This window comes from Empidonax traillii, unplaced genomic scaffold (genome assembly GCF_003031625.1).
Source record: "Empidonax traillii isolate 1590-97213 ecotype Southwest subspecies unplaced genomic scaffold, ASM303162v1 scaffold2:size4533513, whole genome shotgun sequence".
Lineage (NCBI taxonomy): Eukaryota > Metazoa > Chordata > Aves > Passeriformes > Tyrannidae > Empidonax > Empidonax traillii.
This window is the reverse complement of record NW_020955195.1, coordinates 3,545,536-3,562,731: the sequence shown is the minus strand read 5'-3', so window position 1 is coordinate 3,562,731 and position 17,196 is coordinate 3,545,536. Positions and strand designations below refer to the sequence as shown.

General features: G+C 42.8%; 1 protein-coding gene across 1 annotated transcript; it reads left to right on the top strand.

The window, feature by feature from the left end:
* Window positions 1-4,008: 4,008 nt before the first annotated feature.
* Window positions 4,009-16,225, top strand: CHRNA6 (cholinergic receptor nicotinic alpha 6 subunit). Its single transcript, XM_027890595.1, has 6 exons — window positions 4,009-4,266; window positions 6,550-6,689; window positions 8,472-8,516; window positions 9,195-9,304; window positions 9,433-10,411; window positions 15,653-16,225. Exons 1-6 carry the CDS (start codon window positions 4,188-4,190, stop codon window positions 15,773-15,775), a joined length of 1,476 nt encoding a protein of 491 aa, XP_027746396.1. The 5' UTR covers window positions 4,009-4,187; the 3' UTR covers window positions 15,776-16,225.
* The last annotated feature ends 971 nt before the right edge of the window (window positions 16,226-17,196 follow it).

The following is a 17,196-nucleotide window of genomic DNA, read 5'->3' as shown; positions in this document are numbered from 1 at the left end:
CGTCCAGGAGATATAAATCTTTGTGACCATTTTGCCTGACTACTTCTGTGAAAGATGTTTCTTGGTGGTTCCTCCTTTGAGCCCAGTGCTTGCTGAGATAGAACACTTCTCCCAGAGAGCTGTCACAAAGGTGGCCTCTGCCTCCCTGCCTGATGGCTCCAAAACCCTGAATGGTTGAAAAACCTGCCTTATTTCTACAGTCAGCCTTCTTGAAAGACCTGGAACATGACAGTGTTCAAATGCCATGAATCAGAACATATTTAAGATATTATGATATTGAGATATTAAGATATTTAAGGTAAAATATCAGTGCTCAAAAGCTGATGAATTGTCTGTGCAGCACAGGTGCAGAAAAAGCGCTATTCGAAACAAACTTTGCAAGCAAAATTATTCCTTCCTCACTCAGAACCTGCAAAGCAGCTTCATATCCCAGCATTTAGATTTTATCCTTTAACTACCTGCTCAGTTAAAGCATGTCTGATTCTCGGAATTGTTCCCCCTGTGAGCTTTACCAAGTTCCCTCCTTACCTTAACTTGGCTAATGTGCAACCTGTTTGAGGCTGACCACAGAACTGTCAGTAAGGCAGTGGGATTTGACTGAGCTTTCACGATTCCATTACAGAGGATTTCCTTCCACTGGCATAATTTTTATCAGCAGTGGGTGTCCCATGCCCATGGAAGCACTGTGCGTGTGAATACACAGATAGGAGCGAGCTCTAGCTCTGGTTGCTTCCCTAGTAACTATCTGCTTGCAAAAGCAGCAAGTAGCAGAGTAGACATAAAATTCAATGCTGCTGAGGTCCCATCCATCTGTTTCAGGGCAGGCACAGTGAACAAACGTATGGGTAGCCCCAAGCAGGAGACAGTAAGAAGCGGCTCATGCCTCTACGGTGCTTCTAGACCAGCAATGGAAAGGATAACTGGTTCCTCTAAGCGCAAACTCACTTGCCTAGTGGTAGTTAGCAAAGAGTTGGCAGGTTGTGAAGTGAACTCCTACACTGGAAGCAAGAGGCTTCTTGGAAGCAAGATGCTTCCCATGAGCGTCTCGCAGTGGGAAAGGTGTTTGTCACAGTCCCACTGCAGGTGGACACACTGCATTGTCAAAGCCTACAAGCAATTCAGACATAGCTCTCAGCAGTGAAATCCGTGGCTCTAGAGGGGAAAATCAACCATTCAGACCTGGCTCCAAAATTAGGATCTGGCATTAGGCTTGCAAATAGCAGTGGGACAGATGCCTTCAGCCAGAGTTCTAGGGCACACAGGCAACCCTCCAGATGGGTCCTGATCTTGTAGTTTTTTTCGCAGCCATTACCATGCAGCTTTTACCACATCAAGCTCCAGTGGTGAGGTGCATCTGTGCGCTAGAAACCTTCGTAATGGGCAGATTTTGTGCATCCCTGAAAGCTACTTGCCCTCTTTTTCCTGAATGACCTCACCTGAAGAAAAGGGACCAGATACTTTTTTTTCTGAGTCTGTATATTCTTGGAGAGTAAAAGGACATGTGAAGGACTAAATCAGCCTCTTCTTCCACACTTGGAGGTCACGGGAAGAGTGAAAGCCTGTCAATATGTACCTTATGTTTGAGACTGGCATTTTAACACCTCTTTTGGCCAGTGCATGTTAGATTAAATTAGGTACCTCCCCAGTCAGCAAAGATTCACAAACTTTTTGCTCCCAGCTGGCATTTTTGTGCTGAGCCAGTACCTCCACTGGTCTCTCTGTGTTCTCCATCTGGATGCCTCATCAGCCACTTGCCATGCCTCAGCTTGAACTTTGCCTTTCTCTTCAGCCTTTCCCAAAGGCAGCACCTACTCCAGCAGGATCCTACCAGCACAGTCCCTCCTTCCATCTGCTTACTGAAGAACTGGGATTGCCTCCTGACTGAACCTGCTTCCCCTGGCCCCTTCCTCCCCATGGCAAAAACAGCTCTTCACCTCGAGTGTGGCAGCAAGGATCACCCTTCCAGCTGGCCTGCCACTGCTCTCAGGAGACAAAACGCACTCATTACCCTCACCCCTGAAGACCTTTCTGTTTAACCCAGATACATACATGCAGGTATGTTACACCCAGCTCCCTGGGTTCTTCCCTTTCTGGTAGGAAAAAAAAAAAAAAAAAGCTTTGAAAAGTCAAAGTATTTTGAGTTGGGATCCATTTGTTTTCGAATTGTACCATGTGTCACCTTTCTAGAAGCACTGGACTTTAACAGGGATGCATGTGCCATGACTGCAGCAAGCCACAGACATCCTGTGATGCCTCATGGCTGCGTAATTCTGTCATCCACAGCTCACCGTGGGCACATTAATTCAGGGAGAATGTATGAACCTTGCTAGGTGAGGTGAGGAAACTGCAGGCTTATGGGTCTGGGCTGTCAGCACCATTGCAATAAACATCACAGCTTTGGGAAGCTGGGCACAAAGCAAAAGGTTTTTTATGGGTTTTACTTCCCCCAACCCCCCTCCCCCCCGGAAAATAATAGCAAAATGGAAATTTACAAGAAAAATCACTGTACTGAAACCTACATTTTCATCTTAAAAGCATTTGTAAGGAGAATTTATATCTAATTTCAGCTTAAAGATGCTTCACAAACATGCCTTATGGTCTCTTCTTGCAACTATGGTTTGCTGCTGCTTTTGAGGGCAGAATGGCTCCCAGCCTCCCAAATACTCATATGGTTCAATTCTTTTGTTTTCTTGTCTCTCTGCTCAAGGCTCCCTGGCTACAGTGGAATAAGGCTTCCGCTGGTAATCCTTCATGATTTTCTTTTCATCCCTCCAAACTTGCCATGGGCAGCTTTGTCTACTTCAGGTATCTCCTCTATGCAGTCAACTGATTCTTAAGTTTCTTTCTTCCAGAAAGGCCTTATACCCATATTTCGACAACTTGTATAAAAGATAAATTACTTTCTTATTCTGAGCTGCAGCACTGCTTCTCTGTTATGCAGTGTGAAGGGCATGTCTTTTTTTTTTACACTTTTTAGCTTTTTTTTTCTTCTCTCTCTGCTTACACAACAACGTAACTGCCGGGAAATCAGCAGCATTTCTGTTTTGATCAAATCATTCATCCAGTCACTCAGACTTGTTCATGCTGGATTGAACATACATAAAGGAGCTTCCCTGTACAAGCTGCCTTCTGGGAGGCTGGGTGTCACCAAATAACCTGTGGTGCCTTCCACCCCCCTGCAGTTAAACTGGACCCTCAGTTTCTCACACTCTTTGCCTACAGAGTCTTTTTGGGCATTCCTGCTGCAAAGACATGTGTACTGAAAGCCTGAGGAGTGAGCATGAATTAAACTCTACAGTTTCTTTTTAAATTTTGTGATTTAGAGTAACACTGATGCAGCGAACTTGGCCTGTAACAGCCCCTGATGGTGGGGGTTTTTTTTATTTTACTCCTCCATGTCCACACCACCAGGATACTGGCACAGGAATGACTGTACACACACATACACACACACAAAAAAAAAACACAAGGTAGAAAAATTGATTTTGAGAGCTGACTTGTCTGTCAGGAAAGAACTTAGCATTCTCAGTTGTTCCTGTCAGATGGCAATAATGAATCTACTTGCCTTAGGTTTATTCACTCCGAGTACTGTCAAGCAATTCTGTCACTTGATACTGTGTTTATTTCAAGGCTCAGATGGTTTCTGGTGTTAAAACCATACAGCATCCATTTCCATCATCTACAGAATTAGTCCTCAGCAAAGAAACTGAAGTTGTTTCATTTCTGCAAACCCTGACAGGCTCACTCAGGTGAGCACCAGGCGATAGCTAAAACAGCTGCTTTAGTACAATGAGAATTCTTTAACGAGTGGGTGAAGGGCTGGGTGAATTGCTTCCCCTGCTCCACGACGGCCGTCCTGAGTCTTGCCTTCCCCCTCTCTTCTGCACTCTTAAACATTCCCCCAGAGGCGAGGGTGCGGGTGACTGAAAGCGTGAAGTCACCTGACAGGACGCTGCCCGGCTCCCTTCTCTCTGCACAGCACAAGCTCTCCTTGCAGAGTGGCAGTGAAAGCAACTCTGCAGGGCTTTGCTCTGCTCAGCAGGCTGCAGAGTTTGCTGCAGATGCAGACCTGAAATCCATCTTTCTACCACCTACGTACCGTCCGGGGGGGGTTGCATGTCTTCTTGCCTTCTGTGTCTTTCCCCAGACCTCTGTTCTCGAGAGGAAGCTCTGTTCTGCTGCTGGCAATGCATCCTGAGAGGTGGCTATGTTCGTGCTACCCCACTTTCTGTGTGTGGGCATTCGTGTTCACATCCTTGACTAAAGGTAGGCTCTCTTTGATACTAGTGTCTAAAATATTTCCTAGTCATTGTCTCTGCTTCTGTTTTCCTGAACGAATTCAGTGTAAAGCCTCTACTGGATATTTGTGACCTGAAATCTTTTAACATTTCTACAGCATTTTAAGAGAGCTAAAGCAATACTTGTTTTCTCACATAAAACTCTTCATTTTTGTTTGATAACTAACTGAAGAAAGGTTTCTAGCAAACAATGAAAACAGAATAGCATTCTAGTGATTTCATTTGGTGCTTGAATTAGCAAGTGCTTAAATAATGCAGTCTAAAGATGTTCACATTCAGTACTCACACCTTCAAAAGTGAGAACTCGATCTGTAGTTGTTCACCATTGTTTGTAATCTATGTTTAAATATGCTGGAGTCATTTCCATGCACAAGTCTCACTGAGGTTTAGCAGGATTTTTGCTTTTAAGGCACTACATCTTTTTTGAAAGTGGCACTTCTGCTGATGACCAAGATGTGCATGACATACAGTGCTTGTGTTAGCAAGGTATAAGGTGTTGTCTTAAAGCAGCACCAGTGGGATGAGAATCTGTAACTGAAGTTTGAAAATGGAAGTCCTAAATACTCGTCTGGTTTTGGGTTTTTATTTTATTTTATTTTAAAGCATGCTTCTGTTAAGAAGCCAGTAGGAAAATTTCAGACGAAACATAATTTTAAACTCATTGGCTTTAGCTGTGAAACTTTGCTAAGAAACTCATGTTCCCACAGTAGTGTTCTTCTAGTCACAGTGCAGTGAGGGGTGATGGTGAAATCTGAAAAGGAAATTTTGATTTACTTTATGAATGGCACAACACGTGATGTGCAAACACCCAAACTTTAAAGACATTCATGTATCTATTCATGATGCTAAAAGGATGAAATGAAACGTTAAGTTATGGAATTTTTACTAGAATTTTTTTCCGTATGTGTAAGTAACCAGTAACCAGCATTTCAGCTTGTAATTATGATAATCTCCTGCAATATGAGGATGCTTTGTGTCACTTTAGATGCAAAATGACTTTAAAAAAAACCAACAAACAAACAGGTGAAAGGCATCCTAAGCATGAAAGCAGTGCAGTATGCTGAGACTAAGTGTTCCCCTGTAGGATCCTGTAGGACATCTCTGCATCCAAGGGCCCTTATGTTTACTGAAAGATACTTAAATTTCAAATTTATGTTCTATGGTGTGCCAGAGACCATGCTGCCTGACACAAACACATTCCATGTTTAATATTTGCAGTCATGATTGCCTTATCATGACTGCTTTCCTGATGCATTCTGTTGCAGCCTGGAACTAATGCAAAAAATTTATGAATGTGATTCTGAAAAACTGGTTTTTCCTCAGTTGTATCAGTAACACCTGTGGGATCATCAAAGAGTTTCGATAACAAAGCTGTGCACAGTATAATAGGGAAGTTCTAAATCTTGACTTCATAAAGCACTTTGAGTGTAAGTGCTGAATTATAGTAGTGCATTGCAACAGCAAAGTTATTCAAGGAAATTATTCTTCTGAGGTGATGTTGCCAGAGCTAGCACGATTGAATATTTTCCTTTTTAAAAAAACAGACTGCAGCCTCTAGAACTGTGAAAATAAGTGTTTCAGGTCTGAACTGCATGTAACAAGTTAAGAACATTCTTTTTAACTCTGAAGTGAGTCAGCTTAGTGCCTGACACACACCTTGTTCCTGCTAAGCCACCTGGTCTATTCTTTATTGACTGGGGATTACAGCTATGATCTGCTTGTTCCCAAAGAATGGCTCTGTATTACAAAAAATCATGGTATTCTATAGGTAATTTTAGTATTTCCATTTTTTTGTTTGTTTGTTTATAGAACTCAATAAATGAACTTCCTTCAGAACAAAAATTGGGCTATCTAGAGAGTTGAAAGAGGAAACATGAGGATGAAATGTAGTCATAGTGTTTAAGATTAGGAGGCATCATTACAATCACCTAAACAGAACCCCTCGCATTTGGATAGAGTAGTTGAGGCCTCAAGCTTTTTATTTCTGAGTAAGTAGCTATGTTTTTCATGAACTCTGTTTTATGTAAAGACTCCCGAAGGTTAAATCAACCACATTCCTGTTTTTTCTACTTCACACTTCATTCTACTTTGGTCTGATACCAGGGCGAGCCAAGTGGAGGTGACTTGATACGTGGTCACAAGCACAGGATCCAGAAATACAGCACAGATTTAGATAATAGTACATTATCCAGCACCTTCTTTCCCTTTTTCTTACCTCTGGTATATCTATTCTTTGTGTTTGCTAACACAGGTACCACAGCCTGCGAATCAGAGGAACGGTTATTTCACCACCTCTTCTCCCAGTACAACCAGTTCATCAGGCCAGTGGAAAATGTGTCCGATCCAGTCAGAGTGTATTTTGAGCTGGCCATTACCCAGCTTACAAACGTGGTAAGACTCACTACGGAATACTTGCTGAGATTTGGGAATGGTTGTAAACACACACAAATCGCTGATGCAGGAGATGCAATTGTGGTGGCTGCACACAACCCTAACTGGCATTTCATGTGGGCCTAAGTGCATGTGCTGAGACCTTTGCTGTTCTCTCAGTTAGCTGAGTTGCTCCTGTTGCTCAAACAGGTGGTTTGAGTGAAGCAGATTCATTTGCCTGCTCTGTGGCATCAAACCCCTTCTCCCCAGGCAGCAGCTTCCAGAGCCCAGAGCGGCAGTGCTGAATGTTCAAGCCCACCCTCCACAGGGATAGACCACTTTCAGGGACACCTGGTGCGTCCAGGTTGTGTGAAGCATGTGTGTGCAGTTCTCCTGTGGGTCTACCGTCATTTCTCAGTGGTCCTGAGGGGTAAGATCTTTTTTGCATGCCTTTTCTTCAGTCTGTTTGTTTCAACATGACGTAAGAGAAGTGCAGCCCGCAGAGTGGTGGGGAGAGGAGTGTTGTGCGTTTTGGGATGCACCATACGCAAGGGTGAGTGTGTCTGGGGTGGCAAAGCCTCTGGGCAGGACAGGGAGTCTGTGGAAGGGGCAAAGCCCGGCTTCAACCCTTGCTGAAGTCTCTCTGTGAGGCAAATTATCTGCAGAACAAAGGGAGAGTTTTGATTCTGAAGCACCTGGTTGAGTCCATAATGAAATGACAGGAAAGGAGCAACATTCAGCAAGAGCAGGGGAGAGAACTTATCTGAGAGGATGAATGCAGGCATTCTAAGTCCTCGTGGTGAAGGCTGTCACCTCTTGGAGTTCCTCTGTGGAAGTACTTTGTTTCATAGTTACAGGTAGCTTGGCAGGTTTCCACAATTCTGCCTCACATTGCAGCCCCTGGCTCCTGGTGCTGTCTTTGAAGAAAGAAATGGACATTATAAATAAGTCAGCTGGACTTTTTTCAGGAGAGAGTCATGATTTTTATGAGAATTTAGATAGTTTAACCCACAGACAGGAGCCCTACTAGTTTTTCAAAATTATTGTTGTGCTTAAACTTTATGTACAACCATGTTAGTATTTACTTTGGCATGAAATGTTGAATCTACAATATTTTTCACTTTTGTATGGTAAATATCTTAATTTTTTTGAGTTCACGTGCTTAAAAACTAAAAACTACCCAAACCAACATTTTTGCAGATATTTTCTTTGTGAATGTCAACCTGCATTCATACACATATGTAGTATGTGTATTTCTGAATACTTTTAGGCTGAAGGCTCATTAGAACAGCATCCAAAACTTTATATTTGTGTTTCTTGGAGCACTTTCCTGATCCTTCACAGATTGGCAATAGCAATAATTGACAGTAAAAAAGAAAATCTCTATATAGAGTGACCTAGTTTTGTGCCTTTTGAGTGCATCTGATCTAGAGGTTTGTATAGGAATTCAAGAACACTGTGATTCAGTTGCCATTTTCTTGAATCTTCACGAGCTCTGTACAGTGTTATCAAAGCTTTTTAAACACTGAAACCAACAAAGTGCACAGCCACCAACATACTTCTTCTGGTGCTGTTTCCAGAGGAATTGTAGGTTTTGTGCTCTTCAGGTTCTCAGCCACTGGCAAAAAGGTGCAACTCAATATTTACGGAGTGTGATTTTTCAACAGAGCTTTAAAAATTTTACAGTAGAGCTGCACATGACTGTGCACAATATATGAGCCCCTGAAAGGTATCCAGAAAAAAAATCTGGTTTCAGTAAATATGGAATTCTATTTTCCATTTTTGGACTGTGTTTCTTTCTAGGATGAAGTCAATCAGATTATGGAAACAAATTTGTGGCTTAGACATGTAAGTGACTTTGTTGCATTTCTCATGTGTTTCGCATTCATATGATCAAATAGGTTACCTTGTGAGTTACAACTACAGAATATGTTCTTGTTTTGTAACAAAGATTTTAAAGGATGAGTAAGGAGAAGCTCCATTAACCAAAGCCATAACTCAAAATGTAATTTCTTCTTTCTTGTCTCCTTTTCTGTGCAGTATATTCTCCTCCAGCTTTGTGATCATTGCATTGTTTTTGGTGTTTGTTTTTTTTGTGAGTTTGTTTGTTTGTTTGTGGTTTTTGTTTTGGTTTTTTGTTTGTTTGTTTGTTTTCTTTTCCCCTTGTAAAACTAGCTGGATGTGCCCATTAAAGAGTGATTAAATGTGCATCTCTGTATTCCTAGGTAATCTCCACCAAAACATCTATTAGCAAAAGGAACATACCACCATTTTTCCTGGTTTTTTTTTCATATTTGCATAGTTAAAATCCTTAAGGGACCTAAACTACTAAGAAAACACAGTCAACTTGCACCAGTTTTCTCCAGGCACTGATTGTGATCCACACAAAGTTTTCTGCAAAAGATACTGTACTTATGATAGGCTGAGACACAATGGAGCATGGCCCTACCATAGTGCACTAGGCAGCAATGCAAAATATTTGTTGATAATTCAAGGGTTTAAAATCTTTATCCACTCTTATTTCAGATTTGGAATGACTACAAATTGCGATGGGATCCCAAACAATATGATGGCATTGAATTTATTCGTGTAGCAGCAGATAAAATTTGGAAACCAGATATTGTCTTGTATAACAAGTATGATGATTCATTTTACCCATTTTATTGATTCATTTTACCCTTTCCCTCAAAAGTATCCTCTTTGAGCCTCCATGAAAGACCTTTCACTTTCGTGTTAATTTTCTTTGCCTCATTTGTCTTTCTAGTGCCGTGGGAGATTTTCAAGTTGAAGGAAAGACCAAAGCCCTCCTTCGATATGATGGAATGATCACCTGGACCCCACCAGCTATTTTTAAAAGCTCCTGTCCTATGGATATCACTTTTTTCCCGTTTGATCATCAGAACTGTTCACTCAAATTTGGCTCATGGACCTATGACAAAGCCAAAATCGATCTTCTGATCATTGGATCCAAAGTAGACATGAATGACTTTTGGGAAAATAGTGAGTGGGAAATAGTTGATGCTTCTGGCTACAAACATGATATCAAATACAACTGCTGTGAAGAGATCTACACAGACATAACATATTCCTTTTATATTCGAAGGTTGCCAATGTTTTACACCATAAATCTGATCATCCCTTGTCTTTTCATCTCATTCCTGACTGTGCTAGTTTTCTATCTGCCATCTGACTGTGGTGAGAAAGTGAACCTTTGCATCTCTGTGCTCCTTTCTTTGACTGTATTTTTACTGGTGATCACAGAAACAATCCCATCCACCTCTTTAGTAATTCCCCTAGTAGGTGAATATTTACTGTTCACTATGATATTTGTGACTCTGTCAATTGTCATCACAGTGTTTGTCCTGAATATACATTACAGGACTCCAACCACACACACAATGCCCAAATGGGTAAAAACTGTCTTCCTTAAGCTGCTCCCCAAAGTCCTGTTGATGCAGAGGCCACTGGAACAGCAGAAAAAAAATGACTCTAAAAAACCCAAGAAAGCATCAGACAGTAAGTCAGGCAAGCCAAAGCACAGCAAACACAAAGATACCAAATTTCAGAAGGAGCAGCGATGCAGTCACTGTGACAAGGCCGCTGAACTCGCTACCACCAAGAGAGGACTGAGCCATCAGAAATGGATGGAAGAGCAGGTGGAGTACTCCCCAGAGGTGAAGGATTTCCTCAGCAACGTCCAGTTCATCGCAGAAAACGTGAGGTCTCAAAATGAAACCAAAGAGGTAAGGGAGGTAACCCTCCCGCTGGGAATTGCTTGGAGTGTTGTGAAATCAATGGTGATGACGAGGTTGAGTGCCTGGGGATAAAGAGCAGGGGGGAAGGTCAGCAGGGTAGATGTCCTGGTAGAAATCTGTTGCATACCACCTAGCCAGGATGAACAGGCAGATGATGCATTCTACAAGAGGCTGGAAGAAGCATCACAGCCACTAATCCTTGTGCTCATGGGGAACTCTAAGTTGCCAGATGTCTGCTGGAAGTACAACACAGCAGAGGAGAATCAGTCCAGGAGGCTCCTGTAGTGTGTGGAAGATAACTTCTTGACACAGCCAGCAGGGGAGGTGCCCCACTGGACTCACTGTTTGCAAACAGAGGACTGGTGGGGGATGTGGTAGTCAGAGACCTTCTTGGGCACAGTGACTGTGGAATGATAGATTTCAGTTTTGGATGAATTTAGGAGGAGTGCAAGCAGAACTGCCACCTGGGACTCCTAGTGGGCAGACTTTGACCTGTTTAGGAAATTGATTGGCAGAATCCCTTGGGAGTCAGACCTGAAGGTCTAAGGAGTCCAGGAAAGCTGGACATGCTTTAAGAAGGAAATCTGAAAGGTGCAGGAACAGTAAGACAAGCTGCTGGGGAGGAAGGCTATCCTGGCTAAATGGAGAACTTAGACTGGAACTCAGGGAAAAAAAGAGAATGTTTCACCTCTGAAAGGAGGGGCAGGTAACTTGGAGTGATTACAAGGATGCTGTGAGGTTATGTAGGGAGAAAATTAGAAGGGCTGAAGCCAAACTGAAACTTAATTTGGCCACTGTGGTTAAAAACAACAAAAAAAGTTTCTATAAATACACTGACACCAAAAGGAGGGCTAAGGAGAATCTCTGTCATTTGGTGGATGCAGAGGGTAGCACAGTGTCAGGGAATGAGGAAAACACTCAGGTACTTAATGCCTTCTTTGCCTCAGTCTTTAATACCTAAATCAATTGTCCACAGGATGCTAAGCTTACAGAGCTGGGAGTTAGTGATGGGGAGCTGAGTGAAGCCCCCATAATCCAGGAGGAAATTGTTGGTGACCTGCTATGCCAGTTAGACACCTGCAGGTCTGTGGGTGAGCCCAGATGGGCAGCACCTGAGAGTAACGAGGGACCTGGCAAAAGAGCTTGCTGAGCCACTTTCCATTATTTACCAGCAGTTCTGGTCAACCAGAGAATCCCCAGTCAAATGGAAATCGGTGTGATGCCCCTCTACGGGAAGGTTCAGAAGGACAATCTGGGAAACTACAGGCCTGTCAGTTTGACATCAGTGCTGGGGAAGGTCCTGGAGCAGACCCTCCTGAGTGCCATCACACTGCACATGCAGCAGAGACAGGGCATAAGACCAGCCAGCATGGATTTACAAAGGCAGATCATACTTTACCAACCTGATCTCTTTCTAGTGACCCACTTAGCAAATGAGGAAAAGGCTGTGCATGTTGTCCATCTAGACTTCAGCAAAGCATTCAACACTGTCTCCCACAACATCCTCCTGGATGAACTGGCAGTTTGTGCTTGGATGGATGTACTCTTCGCTGGCTGGATAGCTGGGTCCAGAGAGTGGTGGTGAATGGAATTATATCCATCTGGGTTATTGGTGCTGTTCCCCAGGGCTTGGTGCTGTTTAATGTCTTTATCAGTGACCTGGAGGAGGGGATCAAGTGCACCCTCAGTCAGTTTGCAGGTGACACCAAGTTGGGTGGGAGTGTAGATCTGCTGGAGGGTTGGAAGGTCCTGTAGAGGGATCTGGACAGGCTGGATCGAGGACAACTGCATGAGGTTCAATAGGTCGAAGTGCCGGGTCCTGCCCTTGGGTCACAACCACCTCACACAGCCCTGCAGGCTTGGGGAAGAGTGGCTGGAAAGCAGCCCAGCAGAAAAGGGAATGCTGGTTCTACAGCCAACTAAATGTGAGCCAACTGTGTGCCCAAGTGGCCAAGAAGGCCACTGTATCAGAAATGGTGGGGCCAACAGGACTAAGGTAGCGATTGTCCCACTGTACTCGGTACTGGCGAGGCTACACCTTGTGTATTGTGTTCAGTTTTGGGTCCCACACTTCAAAAAAGACATTGAGGGTGCTGGAGTGTAGCCAGAGAAGGGCAAGCAAGGTGGTGAAGGATCTGGAGCACAAATCCTATGACATGCAGCTGAGGGAACTGGGGTTGTTTAGTCTGGAGAAGAGGAGGTTTGGGGGGATCCTCACTGTTCTCTACCTGAAAGGAGGTTGTATGAAAGTGAGGGTCAGTCTCTTCAGCCATCTCTCAAGCAAAAGGATGAGAGGAAATGGCCCTCTCAGGGTGTGCCAGGGGAGGTTCAGATTAGATATTAGAAAAAAAACTTTCACTGGAATTGAAATAAGTTGCCTGGGGGAGTGGTGAAGTCATTGTCTCTGAAAGTGTTCAAAAGCATCTGGATGTGGCTTGGGAACATGGCTTGGGGCAATTACGGTGGTACTGGTTTGACAGTTGGACTAAGATGGTCTTGAAGGTTTCTTGCAACCTTGGGTTGATTCTGGGTTTCTGTGATCCAAAGAGGCATGGCACCACAACTCTGGCAAATGAAAACATGATTTAGAAGGGCAGCCCAGAGGAACTTGTGGGGTTTTTTGGGTCTAGAAATGAAAATTTTTGTATCTGTGAATGGGCTCAAGTTTCCCACAGGAAGGGATGAGATAGATGATCCATTGGGAATGGAATAAGAAAAGTATTCTCATCTGTTCCCCTTCTATCCCTAGTGGATAGTTTAAACAGCAAGACAGTTTAAGAATAGATGCAAGATTCAACCTTCAGTGAAAAAGGGGAGGAGCAATAGCCTGCTGCACCCATAAGGAATGAACTTTGATCAGCAGTGGTTCAAACAGAGTCAATCCTGCCATAGAGCAGGGGATAAACTAGATGGGATTTTCCAAGGTCTCTTCCAACCCTCTTTCCATAGATCCTCAAAAACAACCCTCTTCTACTACTCAGCCCTGGTAAGCAGTGACATCCCAATACCAAGTTTGCTATTTGCAAAGCAGGTTGCTTCTCTGTGTTAGTAATGGAACAAGCAAATTTGGAAACTGCTTTTTAAAGAACAGGGCTTGTCTAGCAACGCAGCAGTTGATCTGGAGAAGAACTTCTCTCAGTCAGTGATAAATCTGGCAAAGATAATCCATTCAGAATGCTGTTGTCTGTACTTCACTGCAGTCTGAGATGTTCCAATTTTTACAGTGATTTGAATAACTGTGGCTTCAGCAATGCAGTATTTTCAGCCATGATAAACATACATTGAAATAATAGTTGAGTTTTGAGGGGAGACAACTGGATAAAAACAGACGAGTTGAATAAAGACCAACTAAAAAGAAAGGACTGAGAGGGGTTTAAAAGTGGAATTTGGCATTTAAACTACTGAAGTTGCTTGTGTGAGGTTATAAATCTGTCATCCTTGTTGCAATCACTGTCATAGAAAATGATGCACTTTGGAATTTAGGGAATTCTTGGGCTTCATCCTCAGGTGTAATCACAGACAACTAAAAGCAACTACAAGAGAGATTTTCTGACATTCCCCCACATCCAGACCTCACAAGGATCAGGAATGCTCTGACACTTCAAGATACTTTAAAAAAGTTTAGAACCTAATGAAACATATTTGATCTCTCATGAAGTATTTGCTTTTGCTTTTGAAATTTTTTAGATGCTCTTTGATGGCAAAATGAATTTCAAAACTAACTACTGCCGTATTTGTACTGAAAACCACAAAAACTTTGTAAGGGAAACGCTGAGATGAATACTTTGTATCAGAATATTTTGTTGAAATTCGTGCAACTTCTATGAAACTAAAGGATTACTTTTCCCCCCCTTTTTTAAGGAATATATTGACATAGAGGAGGATGGGAACTGAGCTGAGCCTTGCTTAGTACCTATGCCCTGACTGTTCTGCTTAACCCAAACATTTCAGCCCTGCTTTCACTCTCACATCAGGTGCATAAAACACATCCATGTACTGTAAGCAGCTGATTTCTCTGATGCACTCCAAAAAAAGAAGAGGCTTTGCATGAAGTCACCTGAACAGCATTGTCTTCATTATACAGCTCATGAAAAGCCCTCCTTTGCCGGTTTTGTTTATTTGCATTTTGCAAATCTGTCCTGCTAAGTGAAATTCTGTTCTTAGTCTAGTGGGTGCATCAATAGCCCTGTATCTTACCTTTTAAAACATACTAGGGGTGGGAAGCAGGATTTTTCATCTACCAAATCCTTCCTTTTAGGGGGAAAAGGAAAAGGATTTTTTTTTTTTTCTCAGGCAAACATGGAGAAAATTATTCTGGAGGATGCTTCTGCTTCAGCCAGACATACAAACCAATATTAGTGTTATCGTGTATAAATAAAAGTCCTTTAAAAATTTTGGCAATGTTTACAGCAGCTGGAGTTCTTGCTGTATTTTTTCCAAGTGAAGTACAGCAGCAGCATCTTGGGGGAGAACATAATGAAACTGGGAAAGCAAGTGAAAGATCCCTCAGCAGAGAGCTCTTAACCAGCCACTTGTTTATATGAGTGACTGTTCTTCTGATGCAGCGGTTCTTGTATGTAGGACGAGTTAAAAAGTACAGTTTAAAGGACAGCAAGTTCACTGAATGTGGTTGTAAGGTCTGTCTCTCAGGCAAACACATTCCTCTCTGTCTTGCTTGGGACAAGACACTGCAGTTTGCTCTGTTGGACTTGCTGTAGTCCACGTGTCCAGTTGTCCAGTTTTCTGAAATCAGCAGGGCTTGATTGGAGAGACAGTTAAGCAAATCAGACCAGAATAGCAAACTCTCTTGTGCGGGCTGTCGGGATAAATCCCTTGATGGAGTCTTGTGATGTGCAGCTGTGGTGGCTGTGCCTGCTGTTACATCACCCCACTCTGCACCCACCACAGGAACAGGACCTATTTGCTAGTGTCAGCATCACAGCCATAGATTGCCAACAGATCTGAATATTTAGAAGAATTCAGCAGACTAGGACAGTGTTGTATGTTCTCAGTCAAAAGTGGCAAAAAACACTTTTAGAAAATCAGCCCCTTCAGAAGAGGATTGAAAACTACAGCAATTATAAGCATGACAAGCAACATTCCTGACTTGCATGTGTGTTCTCCCTCACATTCCAAAGCAGAAGGGGCATTTCTGCTGCATGCTCTCAACTAGCAAGTGCATGTAACATTATGCAGAGTTTATCCTTTTCTTTCTTTATTCTCTTGCAGGTGGAAGATGACTGGAAATACGTAGCTATGGTGATAGACAGAGTGTTTCTGTGGGTATTTATAATCCTTTGTGTGTTTGGGACCGCAGGACTCTTTATCCAGCCACTGATAGCAGACACATGACTTGATCCACTGCTTTTTACCCGCTTTGGGTTTTGTTTCATTTTTGGTTTGTAAATTTACCTTGTTTTTATCTCCTTTACATAACTCAGCTGCTCATCACCTCCTCAGCACCCAGCTGCAGAGGGCCCCAGATCAATAAAGCACATGTTTATATTTGTGTTTGAAATCAGACAGGTCTTAAGCACTTAATCATATTGGAAGACAAAAATGACTTCATATTAGAATGTGATAACCATGTAAGGGATACACATTTGAAAACTACGTGATTTCAAAATCTTGAATAGCTTGTTCATCTGCCACTTAGCTTTGCATGTGATCAAAAGTCCCCTCTGCTTCCTGATACTGAATACCAAGACCCTGATGAGCTTCAGAAGGATTTCCAAGCCACATCTCTCTCATCAGATTAACAGTGGTCCTAGTTCCACAGGAGCTTCCCCTCTGAAAACTCTTGCTTGCTTAGGCTCAGACATAAGCCCAGCGTTCAAGGGTTCATTCTCGTCACACGTCACAGACAGAACTGGCTTGACAGAATCAGATTAATCTGAGTTTTCCTGTGTTTAAGACAGCAGACCAACTCAGATTACACACATCTCAGCAGAAGAAGGCTGGGTATCATGAATCCTGTGCAAAGCTGAGCACCTTGGTTTGAACAGCTGTGCAGCAATGTTCTGTTTGCTGGTTCCTCACGGGTCAGTGCTGTGTGTGCAGACCTGGAACTGCAGGGGCACATCCTTTGGGGCTGAGGCTGCTGCTTTGTAACCAGCTTCCCAATCCTAGTGTGCCTAATCCTGAAACATTTTGCAGATGTGACCCTGACGTGGTTTCTATAATATATGGATGGTTCACCCTTGGGTCCCTTGTCCGTTTATATTCCTGCTGGGTTTGTGCCAAAGGACTCTTCTTTAAAGGGCAGCAATCCAATTAAACCCAGTAGCTTCAGGGTACAAAGCTCTTCTTTCTTACAGGAGCCCCTAAATTTAACTGTACAGTGTCAGTGCAGTGTTTTCAGTGTCTGCCGTGTATCAGTCACTGCTTTGAACATCACCAATACCTGGAAAGTATGAATCCCTGTTTCTCAAGTCTCTGACTGTCCTTTTACTCTTTTGTGACACTCCATAATAAAGAGAATAGGATTGAATATATGTATATGTTAGAGATAAAGGTGGAATGACAAGAATATAACTGTCTTAATCCAGCCAGTCATGACTGTCTAGAAGAAAACTATACTTTCCCGTAATCCTCCTGAATGTTGCATAATTATGTAGTGACTGACAAACAGATGTATGAACAAGCATGGCTTATTTTGTCAGCCTGTCGATTAAATATCACTCCTGAGATATACCTTCTTGAAGAATTTGTGTGTTTGTTTTCTTAAACTGTCTGTCTTTTTGGGACTCCCATCTATTAACACATTTATAGAT

Bases quoted from the DNA above. Each gene is read 5' to 3' on its own strand.
- CHRNA6 (XM_027890595.1), top strand. From the start codon at position 4,188: ATGCATCCTGAGAGGTGGCTATGTTCGTGCTACCCCACTTTCTGTGTG. The intron at 4,267-6,549 runs GTAGGCTCTCTT...TTGCTAACACAG, and splicing joins GTTCACATCCTTGACTAAAG to GTACCACAGCCTGCGAATCA. The intron at 9,305-9,432 runs GTATGATGATTC...TTGTCTTTCTAG, and splicing joins GATATTGTCTTGTATAACAA to TGCCGTGGGAGATTTTCAAG.